The sequence below is a fragment of the Hakea prostrata genome, chromosome 7 (genome assembly GCF_041222555.1).
Source record: "Hakea prostrata isolate BN-2017 chromosome 7, UWA_Hpros_2, whole genome shotgun sequence".
In the NCBI taxonomy this organism is placed as follows: Eukaryota; Viridiplantae; Streptophyta; class Magnoliopsida; order Proteales; family Proteaceae; genus Hakea; species Hakea prostrata.
The window spans coordinates 10,529,831-10,548,257 of NC_142606.1; the positions used below are offsets into that span (position 1 = coordinate 10,529,831).

General features: G+C 38.4%; 4 protein-coding genes across 5 annotated transcripts; 2 read left to right on the plus strand and 2 right to left on the minus strand.

Annotated features, from left to right (window-relative positions):
* Positions 1-1,707: 1,707 nt before the first annotated feature.
* CNX7 (co-factor for nitrate, reductase and xanthine dehydrogenase 7) lies at positions 1,708-6,135 on the plus strand. 2 transcript variants are annotated; one of them, XM_089162919.1, is made up of 3 exons: positions 1,708-2,208; positions 2,418-2,645; positions 5,187-6,135. In XM_089162919.1, exon 3 carries the CDS (start codon positions 5,198-5,200, stop codon positions 5,513-5,515), a length of 318 nt encoding a protein of 105 aa, XP_089019045.1. In that variant the 5' UTR covers positions 1,708-2,208; positions 2,418-2,645; positions 5,187-5,197; the 3' UTR covers positions 5,516-6,135. The 2 variants fall into 2 exon arrangements, with proteins under 2 accessions (XP_089019045.1, XP_089019044.1); XM_089162918.1 differs by having other exon boundaries at positions 1,708-2,645.
* A 452-nt stretch (positions 6,136-6,587) lies between these two features.
* LOC149009669 (extradiol ring-cleavage dioxygenase-like) lies at positions 6,588-9,059 on the minus strand. The gene is made up of 3 exons (XM_089162917.1): positions 8,731-9,059; positions 7,140-7,510; positions 6,588-6,954 (listed from the first exon to the last, which is right to left on the minus strand). The coding sequence occupies exons 1-3, from the start codon at positions 9,043-9,045 to the stop codon at positions 6,765-6,767; spliced, it is 876 nt and encodes a 291-aa protein (XP_089019043.1). The 5' UTR covers positions 9,046-9,059; the 3' UTR covers positions 6,588-6,764.
* A 143-nt stretch (positions 9,060-9,202) lies between these two features.
* On the minus strand, positions 9,203-13,552 carry LOC149009670 (extradiol ring-cleavage dioxygenase-like). The gene is made up of 3 exons (XM_089163754.1): positions 13,291-13,552; positions 10,367-10,737; positions 9,203-9,731 (listed from the first exon to the last, which is right to left on the minus strand). Exons 1-3 carry the CDS (start codon positions 13,516-13,518, stop codon positions 9,542-9,544), a joined length of 789 nt encoding a protein of 262 aa, XP_089019880.1. The 5' UTR covers positions 13,519-13,552; the 3' UTR covers positions 9,203-9,541.
* Positions 13,553-14,136: 584 nt separating this feature from the next.
* LIP2 (lipoyltransferase 2) lies at positions 14,137-18,237 on the plus strand. The gene is made up of 3 exons (XM_089162138.1): positions 14,137-14,227; positions 14,303-14,385; positions 17,106-18,237. The coding sequence occupies exons 2-3, from the start codon at positions 14,383-14,385 to the stop codon at positions 17,787-17,789; spliced, it is 687 nt and encodes a 228-aa protein (XP_089018264.1). The 5' UTR covers positions 14,137-14,227; positions 14,303-14,382; the 3' UTR covers positions 17,790-18,237.
* Positions 18,238-18,427: the final 190 nt, after the last annotated feature.

Below are 18,427 nucleotides of genomic sequence, written 5' to 3' on the forward strand. Positions count from 1 at the left end.
TTTGTTTTATGGGTTGTTGAACATAAGTAATTCAAAACAATAAATTTGACGACAATATTTCCATTTTTTTAGAGCTTCTTTACCACCAATTTATGGAGATGGAGGTTATTTTGAAACCGTGGGAGCACCTGTTGATCCCATTGTACGCGCATTCATTCGACAACTTGAGGTAATTTCATCTTTGTAGATATGACTTTAAAGGATCCATCAGAAGTAGTGCATTTATCTGGAAATAATAATTGATGATTCTTCTTACTCCATGACAGCTGAAGTTGCACTCAGATAATCTAAGACGAAACCAGGATAATCAACATTAAGGTTGAATCCCCTTCAATGGGCTTATCTCTCCCCCTGGAGTTTTCTCTAAATCTCATTTCAGTGGTTGTGGGTGAGCCTGGGGGCTCTTCAGATGCTTAAGACCCCTTCACCGCCTCTTGGGGAATGTTGGAGAAGTTCGCGCTGAACATAAGGTCGTCATACCCCTGCTGATGATTATTTTATTGAACTCTCCCTTCTTTGAGGGGAAAAAAAGCAGAAAAATTGCAAGAAAATGGAACTTGTGGATAATCTGAAATTCTGAGAAGTTTCTTTCTGAAGTTGAGATAATTGTCAGTTCAACTTAAGGGCTATATGGATCTTTTTATTTGAAAGATCGAAGCAAGTTCAGTATTTTGGTTAACAGATTTAGTAATAAAATCCTGAGATGCCTATCTTTGTCAGACAATAGTATTTATAAATTTATTCAACGTTGTTTACATTTGTTACCACTAATCTAGAAAGCATAGTGGAATGGTGAATTGGTTGGCTTGATTATCGAATGGGTTCTAGACCTATAACGTGTAACCTGTATAGATTTATCTGTGAGTAGCTTCAAGATCTGCAACCCTGTTTGCAAGCCATGTTGCTATCCTTGACTATTGCTTCCATAATTGCTTCTGATCAATGCCAGGATTCAATGGTGCTCTCAGTTATTCCTGGTCTCAAGAGAGGAGTTTCCTAAAATCATAAACGAGAGATGAATCTCCGAGTTCTAGATGATGCTCCACAGCGAACGGTTCGAGATTTTGAGAGCACAGTGTTGTGCATTGATTGTGTAATACTGAAGTCGAACTCGATGCTCCACTTCCTCCCTGTTAACTCGATTTGCTCTTTGGTGAAACCAAGCCTCAAATGTTTTGATCACCTTCTTGTCAAGTCCACGTCTAGGCACCGATAAAATAATTTAGAGATGTGATCTTGGTGGATTTAACATAAGTTCTACCCCTATCGTGTGGTAAAAAAGGAGTTCAAGTCACCTACCCATCCCCTAATGGTTTGTGCTATTTTGCTACACATTTTGTGTGGTAAAAAATTATCACAGAAGTATATGGTGTTCTCCCAATGAAAAAGTGATCTAAACTCGTAGAAAGGTGTTAGAACAGGGAGGTGATTCGGACTCACTTATTCTGTGCCATTTGTCCACTTTGGCACAGAAGTCAGCAAAAACATGTATGGTAAATCGATTCAACTTTTCTGTGCTGGTTCAGCAAAACTGTGATGAACCAGGCACTTTGACACAGTTTTTCCTTGTGCCAGAGAAGCAATTCTGTTTGGAAACGCCGGGCACATATGAGGCTGGTGACGGTACTTAGGTAAATCGATGTAATTTCACGATAACCCTAAAAGCTCCTCATCACTCTCGTCCTCTACTCTCGTCTCTCTCACTCTCTCGACGCTCTACTCTAGTTATCGTCTCTCTCAACGGTAATCTCTCGCAGCCCTAGATAAGATCTCTCTTCTCTCTCTGCTCTCTCTCAACTGTCTCGTCTCTCTGTCCATCTCTGATTCTGTCGTCTCTCTCTGCTCTCTCTCTCGTCTCTCTGCCCCTCTATCGTCTCTCTTTGGCTCTGTCTCGTCCCGCTCAAGGATCTGGGTTGCTGGAGTCTCTCGAGTTTGTCTGCCTGCTTTGTATTGGAGGTTGAAGAAGAGCATCAAGTCGGGCAAACCGATTTCGCGAGAAGAGGAGCCCTTGCATCTGTGACTGCCCTCCTCCTTTGTCTCTCAGCAATATCGCCTGTGCTATGTTTTTGTCTACTCGGTTTTTTTCCCCAATAATTTATCTTTGGATTGGAGTGAAATTAGGGGTTACCCATTTGACCTTTGGTTGTGGATTTTGCTCTGTAGTTCGAGCAAGATTAAGAGCTTTTGGTTGTGGATTCTGCTCTCAAGGTCTCTCACCTCGTCTCTCTCAAATGCCTTCCTGCCTGAACCTCTTTGTTCATCAGAAAAATAAATGTAGAACGATCGAACGTGATAGATTAGTAGTTTTGAGTCTTATGACTCGCTTGAGTTAAAAGGACTCGGCCGAGTTACTAACCAGCTACGAGTTATATTTTTTTACTTATAAAACAAAACTAACCAGCAATTATAAAAAGCAGGAAACAAGTAAACGTAGAGGATCAAACGCCAAAAAGAATGGTCCCGACTCCGAGAATGATTCCGTCGCCGACTGTAATCGATTGAAGTCTTTCACCAGGTTTTGCAGTTCAAGCTTCTCGTGGATATGGCTCCATAGGTGACTCTGTCGACCTTCCCGATTCGTGAAGCTCTGAGATTCCAACCACTACCCTTTTGATTGGAGGGGACGACAAAGCGGTGAAAACCCGGTAGGTCAACCTCTCTCTCTCTCTGAGTCAAATCCTCGAACATTTTGATTGCTAGTGTAGAATGATTTCTGAATCACAATAAAGATCAGATTTTTCGTAAAGCTTTATTTTGCCTGTTGGAGTGAATTTCGCAAAACCAATGAACCATCTGAAACCAGAGTTCCGTTGGTGTTTATCATCGATCATGATCTTTATAATTTTGGGAGAGGGAAGGATTGCTGAAAGAATAAATGAAATGAGAATAATTAGTCGCGGTTTCTGAAGTTTCGAAGAAGTCAACAAAATTGAAGGGGGAAAAGAAACAATAATGTTGAAGAAAGAGGTTAAATAAGCATGGAAGAACGGGATATTATTGGCTTCAGCTAGCTGTTAGGGTTTTCAGTTCTGGAGTTCACAAGCAAAGGAAATCCACAATAGCTGGATTGTGGGCTATAAGAGGATCAATGGGCAAAATTACTTTTGGTTATTCCTTTACTGGATTGTCCTCAGAGGAGGACTTTTGTTTTGTTTCGTCCTAATTTCCAGATTCTAATTATAATGTTTACTGTCCCTTGATTTCGAAGAGATTCTTCTGTGAGTTCCGTTTATCTCCAAACTTTTGCTGCCCAGACATGGGGTAGGTTTACGCCAATTCAGCTAGCTCCATTATTTTTTGCCCCTGGATTTCCCTTCGTTTGATTAGTTTCATTATAATGAGTGTTAAACTGTCCATTGCCCATGTTTTGTTTTTTTTGATTCGACATTTCCATTGACTCTTTATAGCTTTGGTTCTCCATCCTTCCATCTATGCATGTTTACTATTTGTGCTGGTCTTATCCTTTTTATTTATTTACAGTTTTATTTATCAACAAGGTTGTTACAGTGTTTGAGGACTTAAAGATCTAAAATAATTCTGAGTTATTGGCAATTTCTGTTGATGTTCTACAGAGTCTTATGCAGATATGATTTCTAGGGATACTGCAGTGGTGTTGCATCTTAAACTATCATTATGTTAATGCAAGTAGATGAATGATATAAATAGTGGATGGAGGGGTGCAGCAATATCTGTCACCTATGTATATACACTCGACTTGCTATTACATTATTACCTGTATATAACCTAAGAGGTTGGCACCTGGCCTCACCCAGACCTTCTCTTGTATACAGCATTTCCCTCCGATGAATGTGCTCTTTGAGCATTATTGGATTTTGAACTTGAAGCTTTTCTTTTGTTATGTACATATTTTCTTTGAGTAGGAGTAAGAATTTTGTTCAAGTACAAGTAGAAGGGCCTAACCTGCAAAATTCACGGAGCTGTGTGGTTTGCTGGTACTACTAGCCTGTAGCATGTTTGGATCAAACTTGTTTGACTAGGTTTTGACAATTTAGGCTCAATTCTTCTTCATAGTTAAAAATTTTGTTCGAGAGAGAGATAATCTTGAGCCTCTGTTGCTACTTTTTGCTTTGAAAATCTTATTCTGCTTCAAAAACATGCATTGGGGTGATAAACCTTTTTCGTCTCTTTTGTTTTTGGAAATCATATTCTGCTTCAAAGGATTGATTTTATTTAAGAAATGAAAGAGCTTTTAAAAGAGAGATTTTTTGTTTAGGGTGGAAAGTTAGGTATTTCAAATCCAAAAAAGAAAAAGAGTTAGTTTATGGAAACTCTTGAGGATTCATGAATGACAGTAGTTTCTGTTTTGAACCTGTGTATTACATCTGACTGTGCCTTCAAATCATGACTATAAGCTTGGGCTGCAGCAAGCTCTGCCAGCAGGCAGGCCCTTTCCCTTGTTGTTGGTGTGTAAAAGTACTTATGTTGCTTCATGGGTGTTTGTGGATATGTATGTGTGTGGCTTGGTGTGTGTATATGTGTGACAGATATGTTGCTTCATGGGTGTTTGTGGATATGTATGTGTGTGGCTTGGTGTGTGTATATGTGTGACAGATGTGAGTGTTCTAGGTGCTGGGTTGAGGTCCTGGTTGCCTCAGTGACAGCTACTAAAAAAGAAACGAAGAGAAAAGAGAAAGAAGGAAAAGGGATGAACGAAGAGGATATATCCATATGTAGATCTACCAACTGACGATTTTGGGCTTTTCTGTTGGACATCCATTGAGCTAAGATAATATAAGTAAGCTGCTGGTTTAGGTTAATTCAAGTGATTAGTCAATGTGAAGAGAAAGTGTACTGTTTTAGTTCCTTGTATACTGGGATCATAGGAAAATTAGTGGATGCAAGACATACTTGGGTACTCTACTTTGGGATTATTTCTGATGTTCTTTATTGAATATATAGTGATGTTAAATCGCTGCGATTTTGCGAAAAAAGAAAGGAAGTTTCTAACAGTGGCCTGCAAGGGTGTCTACCCACATCATACCTGGGTTTGGGGGCACTAGAGCACTCACTTATAAACTGCTATTTCTTTTCTACAGGACTCAAATCAAATAATGAATAGCCTTTCAACCTACTGAAAGAGATGCTTTCAGAACCATATATTAGTTTCCATTTAACATAAAGAGAATAACTTCATTGATCTTACTGTTATTTGATCTTGTGTGCAGGACATTCTGATATGGATGATAGTGGAAGAGAAGTTGAGAACCATCAAGAATTCAAAACTCCCAAGATAAAGGAGGATACAACTATTGAAATTAAGGTTCTATTTTTCGCAAGAGCTCGAGATTTAACTGGCTTGACGGATATGTCACTGAAATTACCATCAGGTAGCACTGCAAATGACTGTTTAGATAATGTCTTGGCTAAATTTCCAAGCTTGGAAGAGATCCGTGGTTGTATGGTTTTGGCTCTGAATGAGGAATATACTTCAGGGTCCACATTGATTCATAATAAAGATGAAGTGGCGATCATTCCTCCAATAAGTGGGGGTTAGCAATAATCTTAATTGTGTTGTACCATGGTGCTTTATATGTAATCTTCTATAATAATATGTGCCGAACAGGGAGCATTCATGTTATATTAGACAATTAGAACTGAGGTCTACAAGTTTGAAGATGCATCTAATTAGAGTGTTATCTCCTAGGTTGTCTTGCTTCAATTAAAGTACAGAGAGAAGGGGTTTGATCATGTTGTTCTATACGGGGCAGGAATTGCATGATGGAACTTTGGGCCAGGGATAATGGAATCAAAACCCTTAGCCTTATTGTGAAAGCAGGATTAGGCTGCATGCATTATGACCCTCCATGAACTCCTGAGTGGCAGAAGTTTTGTCAATAAAGGTGTGCCCTGTTTTGAAGCCCTTCTTTGCAAGGACAAAGTGGTTGATGGCCTGGACACCTGTGGGACTGGCTGAGGGTTGACCATTAACAGTGGCCGCATTTACTTGTACCAGAACCACCTGTGGGATCTTCTATCCTCCATGAAGCTATGAACAGGAGGTTGCAGTCTGTGTGATCTCGAATCACAGATGCAAATTGAATTGAAGGAAAAGAATAATTTTTTTTCCTACATTGGATCTCTTTGCACCATCATGTAAGATTGAGGCCTCCCCCCCCCCCCTTCCTTTCCTGTCTTCTGGTGCAGTAGCTATTAAGCAAAACCAGTATATGTGATCAAACAATTTGTAGATGATGAGTGCAAACCTTCAGTAGTTTATGCATCTCTTATATGTACATCATCACCATTCTGTTCTCATTAACTTCATTTAGTGCTATCAAAATCCAGTATTAGACTGGTTTTCACTACTACCAGGTTGTATAAAATCCGTTGTGCCACAGCTTATAGTTTGGCCTAGGAAATGAAATGACTAGAATTGTATATTTCCTATGTTACAAGTTCCATAGGAAGAGGTTCCAATTCTACAGCTCTTGTAGAAGCTATGGCAGTGCAACAGTGTCTTTGGAAGTGTCATAAGTGAGTGGATGAGATTTGAACAGAACCATGTAGTATCGATGCTGTTGCTTCGATCAAAGCTGCAAAGCTTTAAAATTGCCTGCTGCCTTGGACAATGGAGATACTAATTTGAGGTTGATACTTTAACAACTAATTGCTTTCACAAAATTATCATTATAATTATTATTAGGGACTACCCAGGTCATGCAAAAGTATCATTATATTTTACAATAACAGCCATAAAACATTAACATCAAACCAAAATGGCATTTTACACAAGCCAGTGAACATTACTGAGCTGTAAAACGAAAAGAAGAATATGAAACTGTACCAAATTGCCAGCTTTCATGGATAAGTTCTGCTTTGGCCTTTTCACCTGCAGCTCCTATGGTGACATGAAGAGGGTACAAGTGGTCTGGCCATGGATGAGCCATTTTTGCTTGGGGTGCCTTCATCATATAGTGATTTACATCTTCATACCTGTAAGAGTGATGCAACAGAAAACAAGAAACACAAGACACAGAGAAGTGAATTCTGTCAGTAGTTCTACAAGTAAGCTTGTTAGGTCTATGTAATGGACATGGTTTCAGATGCCCTTTTTTTTTTGATTGTAAAGAATCTGAAATAGTTATGTAATCATAGTGGAACATAAAGGTAGTATTTACCTTCCATTCAGGAGAGATTCTCTGAGCCAAGCATCAAATTCCAATGCCCAGGAGGCAACAGAATCTCCATCCATTCGAAGGGCTCTCAAGTTGTGTGTAACACTTCCTGACCCAATTATTAGAACCCCTTCTTCCCTCAAAGGGGCCAATGCCTTCCCCATGTTGTAGTGATAAGTTCCATCCTTTTCTGGCTGAACAGAGAGCTGACACACAGGAATATCAGCCTTTGCATACATGAGCATTAGAGGCACCCAAGCACCATGGTCTAGTCCACGAGCTTTATCTTCTTCTACATGTTCGAAGCCGGCACCTGTTAGAAGTTCCTTCACTCTCTTCGCCAAATCTGGTGCTCCAGGTGCAGGGTACATGAGCTAGTGATTTACATTCAGAGAAAAAAGAAGTTAAAAGTTGGTATTATATGATCAAAACACCAGTAGTTACAACATTCTTCTGTTTGGCATTATGCTCCCCTAATAGAAAAGCTTACCAAATCTACAGTGATCAGACATAGGATTAGTATACAAAATGAAGCTCAAAAGAACATATCATCCCAACAAAGCAGGTTTGTACCAAACAAAAGTGAAGCAGATAGCAAAATGTGTGCATTGATCCAAGAATCTAGAGTAGGTGATCACTTGCGAAAAGATCCAAAGCTGAGATAAGTCATATGGTTAAGTTTACCACCATACACCCTAGAACTGGAGTAAAATGTTGAGCAATTAAGAAGCATCAATAGAATATCTCAGTGTAGAGAAGATAAGGATGTTGAGTAAGGATACAAGCAAGATTAGGAAGGTTACTGTAAAGAATAATTATACTAGCTAGAGTCACTAGCTAGAGTTGATTTTGAAAATAATTTAGTTACCTGATAAACTATAATAAAATCATTTGAGGTGACAAGGTCATATTCAACCAAAGCTTCATTACAAAGTACAACCAAAGCTTCATTACAAAGTACCTTGATACGAATTGAGAGAACAAAAGCATAACCGAGGTTCAGATTGAATGAATTAAGAGAGTAACGGGGAGACTTAAAATGACTCTAGGAGCAGAATAGAGTGAATTAAGGCTGAACTGTTGTTCTTTAACGATGTTAGTTTGCTATGTCGTCATTAATAAATTAAAAAAAAAATTGCCTACTATGTAGTGCTACTTCACAAAATGACACGTGTAATATATTAAATTAATAACTAAGATTGGAACCTGTTCTAAATGTGAGTTTAAATAGATCCCATCTTCTCTTCATTAGAAAATTCGATTCAACTCCGATGCTCTTCTTCTCTCTCACCTCCTTCTCCCACTCTTATGTTATCTCGGTCATTTCTGTCAAGAAAACTGAAGCAGAGAAAACCCGGAAAAAGAAATCCTAAAATAATCTTCTGTTGTGTACATTTTATTATTGTTCAATTTTATATCAGAAGGTTGTAGTTAAAGCTTGATTTTAAATTAAATTTTTTGAGAACTCATTGAAAAGAAGAAAAAGAAAAAAGATGGGCCAAATCTCATGGCGATGATTCAAAATTCTTGTGAACAAAATTGACCCAACAAAACCACAGAAAATGAGAAGCCGATTTGATCAGAAATTACTTACCTTGTACATGGATTCAGGAAACCCATAAAAATCGTAGATGGTATCGTGTTTGCCATTGATAGCATTAACGGTGGGTTCTGCAGTTTCCCAATGTCCTGATATAACTAGAATTGATTTGGGTCTCTCAGATAACACCTTCTCCTGCCATGACTGCAAAAAACGTCTCGCTGGTAGCGATTCATCGATCGAAAGCGTTGGCGATCCGTGAGAGAGGAAGAACGTATCCATTATCACCGACGGCGACATTGAAGGACAGAACGAAAGCGACAATTTCCTAATTGATTTGAGAGACAAAAAGGCAGGGCGCATGAACATTTTTAAAGAGGTATTTGTGAGGATGGAATTTGTACTACCGTCGTATGGTAGATGTTTTACACGTGGATTTTGACAAATTTGATATATATATATATATATAAAAAAAAAAAAAAAAGCCTAAAGAGATCTTCATTAAATTTCAGTTGATGAATCTTCAACAGACTTACTGGAGAAATTCGTCAATGTGTTCTTCTCCATTCATTACCTTCAAGGAAACCCTAGAGCAGCTGAAGATTTCCCCATGGAGAGAATACCTGTAATATTGATGCTGTTGCTACAATCAAAGCTGCAAATTCAAATTATTTTCTGCCTTGGACAATGGAGATACTAATTCAACGTTGAGATTGTAAGAACCAATTACTTCCACAATATTATCATTATAATTACTATTTAGGGACTGCCCCAGGTCATGCAACAGTAGAAAATTATTTTACAATCACAGCCATCAAGCATTCACATCAAACCCAAAAGGGCATTTCAGACAAGCCAGTGAACATCACTGAGCTGTAAAACGAAAAGAAGAATATGAAAGTGCACCAAGTTGCCAGCTATCATGGATAAGTTCTGCTTTGGTCTTTTCAGTTGCAGCTCCCATAGCAACATGAAGAGGGTAGAAGTGGTCTGGCCATGGATGCGCCTTTTTTGCATGGGGTGCCTTCGTCTCATAGTGATTTACATCTTCATGCCTGTAAGAGTGATGCAATAGAAACAAAGAAACACAGGACACAGGGAAGTGAATTTTGTCAGTAGTTCTACAAGTAAGCTTGTTAGGTCATATTGCACAATTATGTTGCGAATGGTAACTAGTTGAATAGTTATGAACCTAAGCATAGTTGAAGTGGCTTCAGATGCATAAGTAAATTTTTGTGTACGTAAAGAATCTGAAGAACCATGAAAGACATTATTTTATGGAATCAGGCGACACAAAGTATGCTGGGCATCAGTAGAGGTTACTGAGTTTTTTTCCCCCCAAAACTAATTGCAATATCAACAGGATGCTATCAAACTAAAATTGTGGTGATACTTACAAAATACATGGAGAACTAAGTATGGCGTTAAACCTCATCTTAAAGTATCTAACTAGACACCTAAATGACAAATAGCACACCAAATAGAGGTTTCTTATATTATGTCTTGAATTGCTTCATATATAGTTTAAAGAACTGAACTTCTATCCATTCTGAAAGACTTTCATTTAACTCCTAGATGAAAATCTGTCTAAAATCTCTAGTTACAGTTTAACTCGGTTTGGTAGCCAATCTAGTCCAATTCTCGAAATAAATTGTTATCTAACCATAGTGGAACATAAAGGTAGTATTACCTTCCATTTAGGAGAGATTCTCTTAGCCATGCATCAAACTCCAGTGCCCAGGAGGCAACAGAATTTCCATTCCTTTGAAGGGCTCTCAAGTTGTGTGTAGCACTTCCTGACCCAATTATTAAAACCCCTTCTTCCCGCAAAGGGGCCAATGCCTTTCCCATGTTGTAGTGATAAGTTCCATCCTTTTCTGTCTGAACAGAGAGCTGACACACAGGAATATCAGCCTTTGGGTACATGAGCATTAGAGGCACCCAAGCACCATGGTCTAGTCCACGAGCTTTATCTTCTCCTACGTGTTTGAAGCCAGCACCTGTTAGAAGTTCCTTCACTCTCATTGCCAAATCTGGGGCTCCAGGTGCAGGGTACTTGAGCTAGTGATTTACATATAAAAAGAAGGGTTAAAACTGGTATTATATGATCAAAACACCAGTAGTTACTATTAAATAAACTAGCTAAAACATAGAATCAAGATTATTTAATCTATAAAAGAAGAAATTACAATTTGACAAAATCATAATAGAATTAACATACCTCCGTGAAATATATTCCAACCTTGTAGAAATGATATAAAAAAAAAAGGAAGATCTTGCACCACAGAAGCAAAACAACATGAAGGATGAAACTTGAAGATGATCACCACAACATGAAACACGAATGATGCCAAGGATCTCACAAGCAATCAGGGTGTTCACCCCAGCTGGATAGGTATACCATCATTTGGTATTTTGAGAGATAAAGATCCCTTTGCATGTGTGACCTTGAGATATCTATATCTCTAGGGTGGAGATGACCAGCCATAAAGTCCACCCTAAGTGAGTTACTAACCCACTAATGCTCATATCCAGAATACCTTTAAAGCTTACCTTGATAATTACTAGAAAACCCCCAAAAAGAATTAGGGAACAAAATTACAGAATTGCCATTAAATAAAACAAAACAAAATTGGTTTTGCAAAAATAGAGAAAAAAAAGACAAGTTTTTACTAATATATAAAAACAAATTTGCAAAACCACTTTATCGATAAATCCTTTCAAAAGGCAGTCTGTAGGTACGTGTACACTTTCGTAATTATCAAGTCACTAGCAATGGAGCACTAGTCACTAAGATCAGCACTCAATGTACACATAATCTTTACATGGATGGACTCCACAAATTCAAAGTGTACTAACCATAGAGAAATTACTCTTCATATCTCCCATAGTCTGAGCAATTTTAACTTGCACCCCTCAAACCCATCATAGTCCAACAATGTATATTTAGACAATAATACATTATGATGGGTGCGGTTAAGTCAAGGACTACAAAGTGGTTCAAACCAGATGATCATCCATAAAAACAGTCCAAACAATCCAATGGACCAAATAACCACATAAATCATCATAAACAATAAATGCCACATATAATCAAAATAACCTTACAAGTGTCCAATGTGAATGTGCAAGTAATATAATGACAAGTGTTGAGCCACACAATTCCTACAGTTACAATATTCTTCTCTTTGGCATTCTATTTGCCTAATAGAAAAGCTTACCAAATGTAGAGTGATCAGATATGGGGGTAGTGTACAAAATAAAGCTCAAAAGAGCATATCATCAAAACACCAGTAGTTACAATGTTCTTCTGTTCGGCATTCTGCTTGCCTAATAGAAAAGCATACCAAATCTACAGTGATCAGATGCAGGAACAGTGTACAAAATTAAGCTCAAAAGAATAGCAAATAAGATTGCACATTCTTCATAAAGATTGCGCACGCAACAAGTCTTATAAATACGACACTTCTTATGATGTACTTTTCAAAGACCAAATCCTTGTGTTGTATCTACGGTTTTGTTTGTTCTTGTTTTTTGTACTTAACAAATTTTGTGCATTTGTTTGTAAAATTTACCTACTTCATGAATAACAATAAAGCAGGTTCTACCAAAAAGATTGAAGCAGCTAGCAAAATATGCATTGATCCAAGAATCTAGAGTAGGTGATCACTTGCTGCCATGTAGAGACACATTTGATTATCAAATCTTAGGTGAAGTTGAAACCCTCTGCTCTAATTATTACGCATAAAAATTCCAGCTCATGGATTCTACAGCAGCTCAGAAGAAGTCAAGATTGGTGGAAAACTCTTCGACATGTAAGTAAAGGGTAAAGACTTGGCATACTATTTGTATACCGTAAGCTAGAGTACACCATGTCAATCTCTCTACCCTTTTTGAAATGACCACCTTCTCGCTCCTATATGATGCCTCATCTTGAGGCCCCCATGGGTACTGCCCACTAGCGAACTTCATGTGGTTAAGTGTTCCTGTTGTGCCTATCCCTCTCAAATAGGTAAAATAGTTCAACAATTACAAACACTTGTGAAAAGATCCAAAGCGAGGTAGGTGATATGGTTAAGTTTAACCACTATACACTATACAACCGGCTATGATTTATGGAGTAGAATGTTGAGCAATTAAGAAGCATCATGGAGTATCTCAGTGTAGAGAAGATGAGGATGTTGAGAAGGATATATGGCAATGATTAATAAAGTTACAGTAAAGAAGAACTATACTAGAGTCGACTTGGGGTTAGTCTAGTTACATGATAAGCTATAAGAAAATCATTTGAAGTGACATAATCCTGTTCAAAACAGAGCTTCATTACAGAGTACTCTGATACAAATTGAGAGAACTAAAGCAGAACTGAGGTTCAGATTGAATGAATTATAACAGTAAAGGGTAGACCTAAAAAGACTCCAGGAGAGAAGCCTAAGCTTTGGATTAAGGCTGAATCTCATGGGCCATGATTCAAAATTCTTTAATATTTATGAATTGTGAACAAAATTGACCCAACAAAAACCCCCAGAAAAAAAGAGAAAGACAATCCGATCAGAAATTGAGAAAACTTGATAACTCACACACCCCACAGAAATGGCTAGCGAGGAGCTATACCTTGTACATGCGTTCAGGAAACCCATAAAAATCGTAGATGGTATCATGTTTCCCATTGATGACATTAACGGTGGGTTCTGCAGTTTCCCAATGTCCAGATATAACTAGAATTGATTTGGGTCTCTCAGGTAACACCTTCTCCTGCCATGACTGCAAAAAACGTCTCGCTGGCAGCGATTCATCGATCGAAAGCGTTGGCGAACCGTGAGAAAGGAAGAACGTATCCATTATCACCGACGGCAACACTGAAGGACAGGACGGAAGCGATTATTTGCAAATGATCGAAGAGAGACAGAAAAACATTCCGCAGCAACATTTTAAAGAGGTATTTGGGAGGATGGAATCTGTACTACCGCTGTATAGTAAAAGTTTTACACGTGAATCTTGATTCTTGACAAATCTGGTAGGGTTCTTGCTTAAACGAAATCGAGTGTGGTAGGTAAGCATGGGTGGTAGAAGGTAAGGTTTGGTTTGGGTTCTTCTGCAATTTGCAACGAGTTGAGATTTGTAGGTAAGGTTTGGTTTGGATTCTTCTGCAATTTGCAACGAGTTGAGATTTGTGCTACCCGCACTAACGCTTTTTATAATATTTCTTTCATAATATTTTCTTTCTTACCAAAAAAAAAAAAAAACGAGTTGAGATCACGTGCACGGGTCAACTTCTTCAACTGCTCCGTCAGGGATAACCGTGAAAATAACGGCTGGTCGAACTTGGGTTGGTCCGAACCTGACACAGGTAAAACTGTAAAAGCAATTTTATCCAACTTCCGATCCGACCGGATCCGGTCGAATTGCTTTTAATATCAGGGTGTCAATTTGAGGAGAGAGACGAACCAACCCCTACATTTCTTCCCCTTTCTGGAGCTTCACCACCTCTCAAAGCCAATCAATGGAAGGGAGAGTGAGAGAAATTGCAGCTCTTCAGTCTGAAGTCGAGGTAATTTATACGAATCTGTGGAAATTCATGCTCTATTTATAGTTTTCGTATATAATCTTTTATTGTTTGAATCAGAGTGCAAAAGATGAGGCAGCAGCGGAAGAGTAACAGCGCCGATAAGCAGATTAAGAAATAGAAGCTCATCGCTTGAAGATATGGTATGTACCTTTGATCATTTAGGGTTCTATTATATGACATATTGTTGTTTCGTATGTGGGTTTCTGTGGTAAGGTATCCTTAAAAGATTCTGGCTTTTCTGATATTGGGGTTTAGTTCTATCGCATGCCATGCTTAATCATGTAGAAAATGGAGAATGGTGAGTGGTTTTTCAAATCGTGAAAAAACAAGGACATTTGATGGGGTGGGTGGTATTTATTGCATACACGATTCATCTGGTTGAAAAAATATAATTTGCCCAAATTGCATTACATATCCAGCACTTGTATTTGCCTGACTCTCTTCTGAGATTTACTCTGGAAACAAATGTTAAGTCCCTTCTTGAAATATTCAATTTGGCACTGTCATAACTGAGCTTTGGACGACTTAGTCAGTTGTCAAATGCTCTCATAGGAAGTTCTGAATTCAATGCTGGTAATTGCCTCAGAAACTATGTGGTCCTTGTCCTTTGGAGGCCTTCATAGACAAAAAGACTAGAGTAACAGAATCTCTAATGTTCAAATAACAGCTCTTCCTGGGTCAACCAGTTGGACCAGTAAACTAGTCATGGGGAGATGCAGCTTGATATTGACTGGACATTTTCTGACTGGTTACCACCTGCTCAGGCCAATTAGGAACCAAGCCCGTTGATTCTAATGGTGCAATTTTTTGCTGTTTTAGTCTGGTCTCCTGGGGCAATGATAAAAATGGTCCTATGGTCCTTTTTGTTAAATTTGTCACTTTCAATGGTCCTTGTGGCATTTCCTAAGGTTCATCTAAGTTACGCTCAGATGGGTATGTAAAATTTGTATTCCAGATGCGTGCAAGTCTCCTGAACTAAGCTATGTGCTCATGAGCGTCTTCAATCTTCAGGCTTATTTCTAATCTAATCTTCAGTTTTATTAAAGAACTTTTTCTTCCTTAGTCTTGTTCTCTTTAGTCTTTTAACTCCAATATGTTGGTGTTTAAGTATTTGTTTTTATTCAGTGAGTAAGCAAGACATTAGAGAAAGTGAGAAACAGTTAACACACTTGAATATTTGTTACCATTGAAACCTAGTTATGACCAGCTTAGGAAGTGTGATTCTTGATGGGCATTTCCCCAACATGGGTTGGGGATGAGTGCTGAGAAAGTTCTGGAAGGAGGGTTAGGTGTTAGTATAGTTGTCAAGGTGTTGCCTAGGCTAGGTATCCAGGTGCTCTTCTCATTTGCTGGTACGAAAGCTCACTCAGATAATCGCTGTTCAGTCTACAAATTCAGCACAATATTTCCAACTCCTGGCATCTTAATAATACTCATTAGTGGACCCGAAAGACCTCGTAGTAGAATATGAATTTTCTGATGGGATCTTGGTTTTGGGGGGGGGGGGGGGAATCAGTCCTAAAACTGAAGTTGGTTTTTATAATGGGTAAACTCTTCTGATCTTAAAATCCAGTAGTTGAATCTCCCATAATTGTAGAAAGAGTTTGTATAATCTGAGGTTGATCTGAGTTAAAGTTGTGGTGTTGCAATGAATTCTCTCAGGCCAACAACAACCACCAGCATAATATCATGGAAAATAGTATCAAGAAAGATGAGGACAAGAGTGGAAGAAAATAATGGAAATAATAGTATCACTGGTGTGGATGATAAAAGTTCACGAGACTTGAAAATAAGAGCTGTTCCTGCAGCAACCTTAAGATACTTTATAGTGCAAATCACCTTGTAAGCCTCTTTAGGCATCTCGATGAACTGACTTACACCTGCTACAAGAGATATGTCTACCCTGTCATGATAAGATAAATGTGTTAACCAAGTTCTATATTGATGGTTGTGGCAAATTCGTTAGCACCATATGTCACAAGTTTTGGATGATTATTATGGGAGAATCAACTTGTTTAGAAACTAACATACATCTCAGATAAAAGATCAAGAATATGTTTTTCTTAAATGCATTACCTTTTTCACTTCCAATATTTTCAATAGCTAGATACCTATTAGAACTTAAATGATTGGGCATTTAAAATTAAGCATATTGGCCCAGTCTGATGGCATGTTTGCTGGTGGTCATCTTCTTATTCTCAACTGCACTATGGAGTGGGGGGGGGGGGGGGGGGTTGTTTTCCTCCATATATAAAAGTTGACACTGAGTGAACTTGAAACACTCTAGCACAACTACTAACATTCATAATATACCTCTCCTTGTATTTCGGCCTTACACTAGCTAATAGAAATATTCAAAACAATCACAACAATGCCTCTAGAAAACTTCCCCCAACTAAATAGAAGACTACAGCCACCACCTGCAGGCCCTGGACCTAATTTGAGTACAATGGTCTAGAGAATGGACTGGACCTTTTGGGATCTGGTTTCCAAACTCTAATGGGAGATGGGAGAGATAAAGAGAAAGTAGAGGGGTGAATGGCGAAGACTGTGTATTGGAAAGAAGGAACAAGCTGCTGGGTTTGCTTGCTGTTGTTGGACACTTGATGACCTCAACTTTTACCATAGTATTTCATATGTTTGTTTTGCTTGCTGCTATGATACCTTGAACCATAGTGGCTGACTAATTGCCAGTGTAGATTGAATTTGAAAAGTATTACATGAAACAGTTTCTCTTTTTGTAAATTCAACATTATCTTTGTTCACTGTTTGATTGTGTAATCAATGGAGTTAGCCAGAAATACGAAAAACTTAAGTGAATTTGGTTATTCGGAGTATCTTATTGTGTCATGGTTTTCAGGGAATGAGAGGTCAAAGAAGCCTTGAAGTATTGAAGATGGGGATTGTGAACTATTCAGAAGCACTTAAGCTCCAAGAGAAACTTGTCGCTGATAGAAAGCTTGGTAAAATTACAGACACCCTTCTGTCACTACAACATCCACCTACATATACACTTGGGAAGCGGCGAACCGATCATAATTTATTAATTCCTCAAGCTGAACTTGAGTGTATTGGAGCAGAGCTTCACTATACAGAGAGAGGAGGAGACATCACGTTTCACGGTCCACACCAAGCCATCCTATATCCCATTATCAATCTTCGCGAGATTGGATTAGGTCCTCGGAAGTTTGTAGAGAAACTTGAGTTGCTGATGATTGAATTCGCCTCTTTATATGACATCAAAGCTCATCCTGGGAAGAAGGGTGAGACAGGGGTGTGGGTAGGAGACCGGAAAATTGGTGCTATTGGGGTTAAAATCTCTTCAGGGTTCACTTCCCACGGTTTGGCATTTAACATTGATCCAGACCTCAACTATTTTAAGCATATTGTGCCTTGTGGGATTGCTGATAAAGGAGTTACCTCTTTGAAAAGGGAGACAAAGCTGGTGCTACCAAGTGAAGAAGTTATCCATCAACAGCTGATTTCTTGCTTTTCTAGAATATTTGGCTATGTAGACCTCATATACAAAGATAAATACCAATAATGCCCATTACCATGAAAACATAAAAGTGAGGGTAATTTTCTTATGTTGTCTTACCCTTATAACTTTTGCTGAGAAAGTAGAAAGTGTCTTGATAACGGGATCTTATGGATATCCTCTCAAAAAGATAAAGGGGGAGTGTGTTGATCTAACAGCTTGCACAATGTTCTAATTTGAAGTACTATTTAGAAGTTCATGGTTTCTTGATCTTGAGAATCATGTCATTCCATTTTTTTTCCTGGTCATCATCATACCATGAGGACTACGAGCTGGTTTGGTTGTAGCTTCAATGAGTGATTAGATACAAAAAAAGTTGTTTGAAATGGGACAACCACATTTTATTGAGGCTTGTAAATGCTCCCGTAGGAATAAATGATGTAATCCGAGTTAAATGAATTACTAGACGAAGGGCAGACTTAAGATAATTTTAAGCGAAGTGGTGAGAAAAGATATGTATGGTTTACACCTTGTATCTAGTGTAGAATTAATAGAACTGATTGGGAGACGAGAATCCATGTAATTGATCCCATTTAATTAAGACAAAACTTCTTCATGTTGTTGTATTACATACTAGGGCCTATAAGCTCAAGGGATGGAAGTAGGGATAGAAGGGAACAAGACGGTAGGGTTTACAGTAAAAA

Excerpts from the sequence above, each read along its gene's own strand:
- CNX7 (XM_089162918.1), top strand. The coding sequence starts at position 5,198 with ATGGATGATAGTGGAAGAGAAGTTGAGAACCATCAAGAATTCAAAACT.
- LOC149009669 (XM_089162917.1), bottom strand. The coding sequence starts at position 9,045 with ATGTTCATGCGCCCTGCCTTTTTGTCTCTCAAATCAATTAGGAAATTG. Across the intron at positions 7,511-8,730 it reads TTCCTGAATCCATGTACAAG|CTCATGTACCCTGCACCTGG; the intron begins GTAAGTAATTTC and ends GTAAATCACTAG. Across the intron at positions 6,955-7,139 it reads GAATCTCTCCTGAATGGAAG|GTATGAAGATGTAAATCACT; the intron begins GTAAATACTACC and ends TCACTCTTACAG.
- LOC149009670 (XM_089163754.1), bottom strand. The coding sequence starts at position 13,518 with ATGGATACGTTCTTCCTTTCTCACGGTTCGCCAACGCTTTCGATCGAT. Across the intron at positions 10,738-13,290 it reads TTCCTGAACGCATGTACAAG|CTCAAGTACCCTGCACCTGG; the intron begins GTATAGCTCCTC and ends GTAAATCACTAG. Across the intron at positions 9,732-10,366 it reads GAATCTCTCCTAAATGGAAG|GCATGAAGATGTAAATCACT; the intron begins GTAATACTACCT and ends TCACTCTTACAG.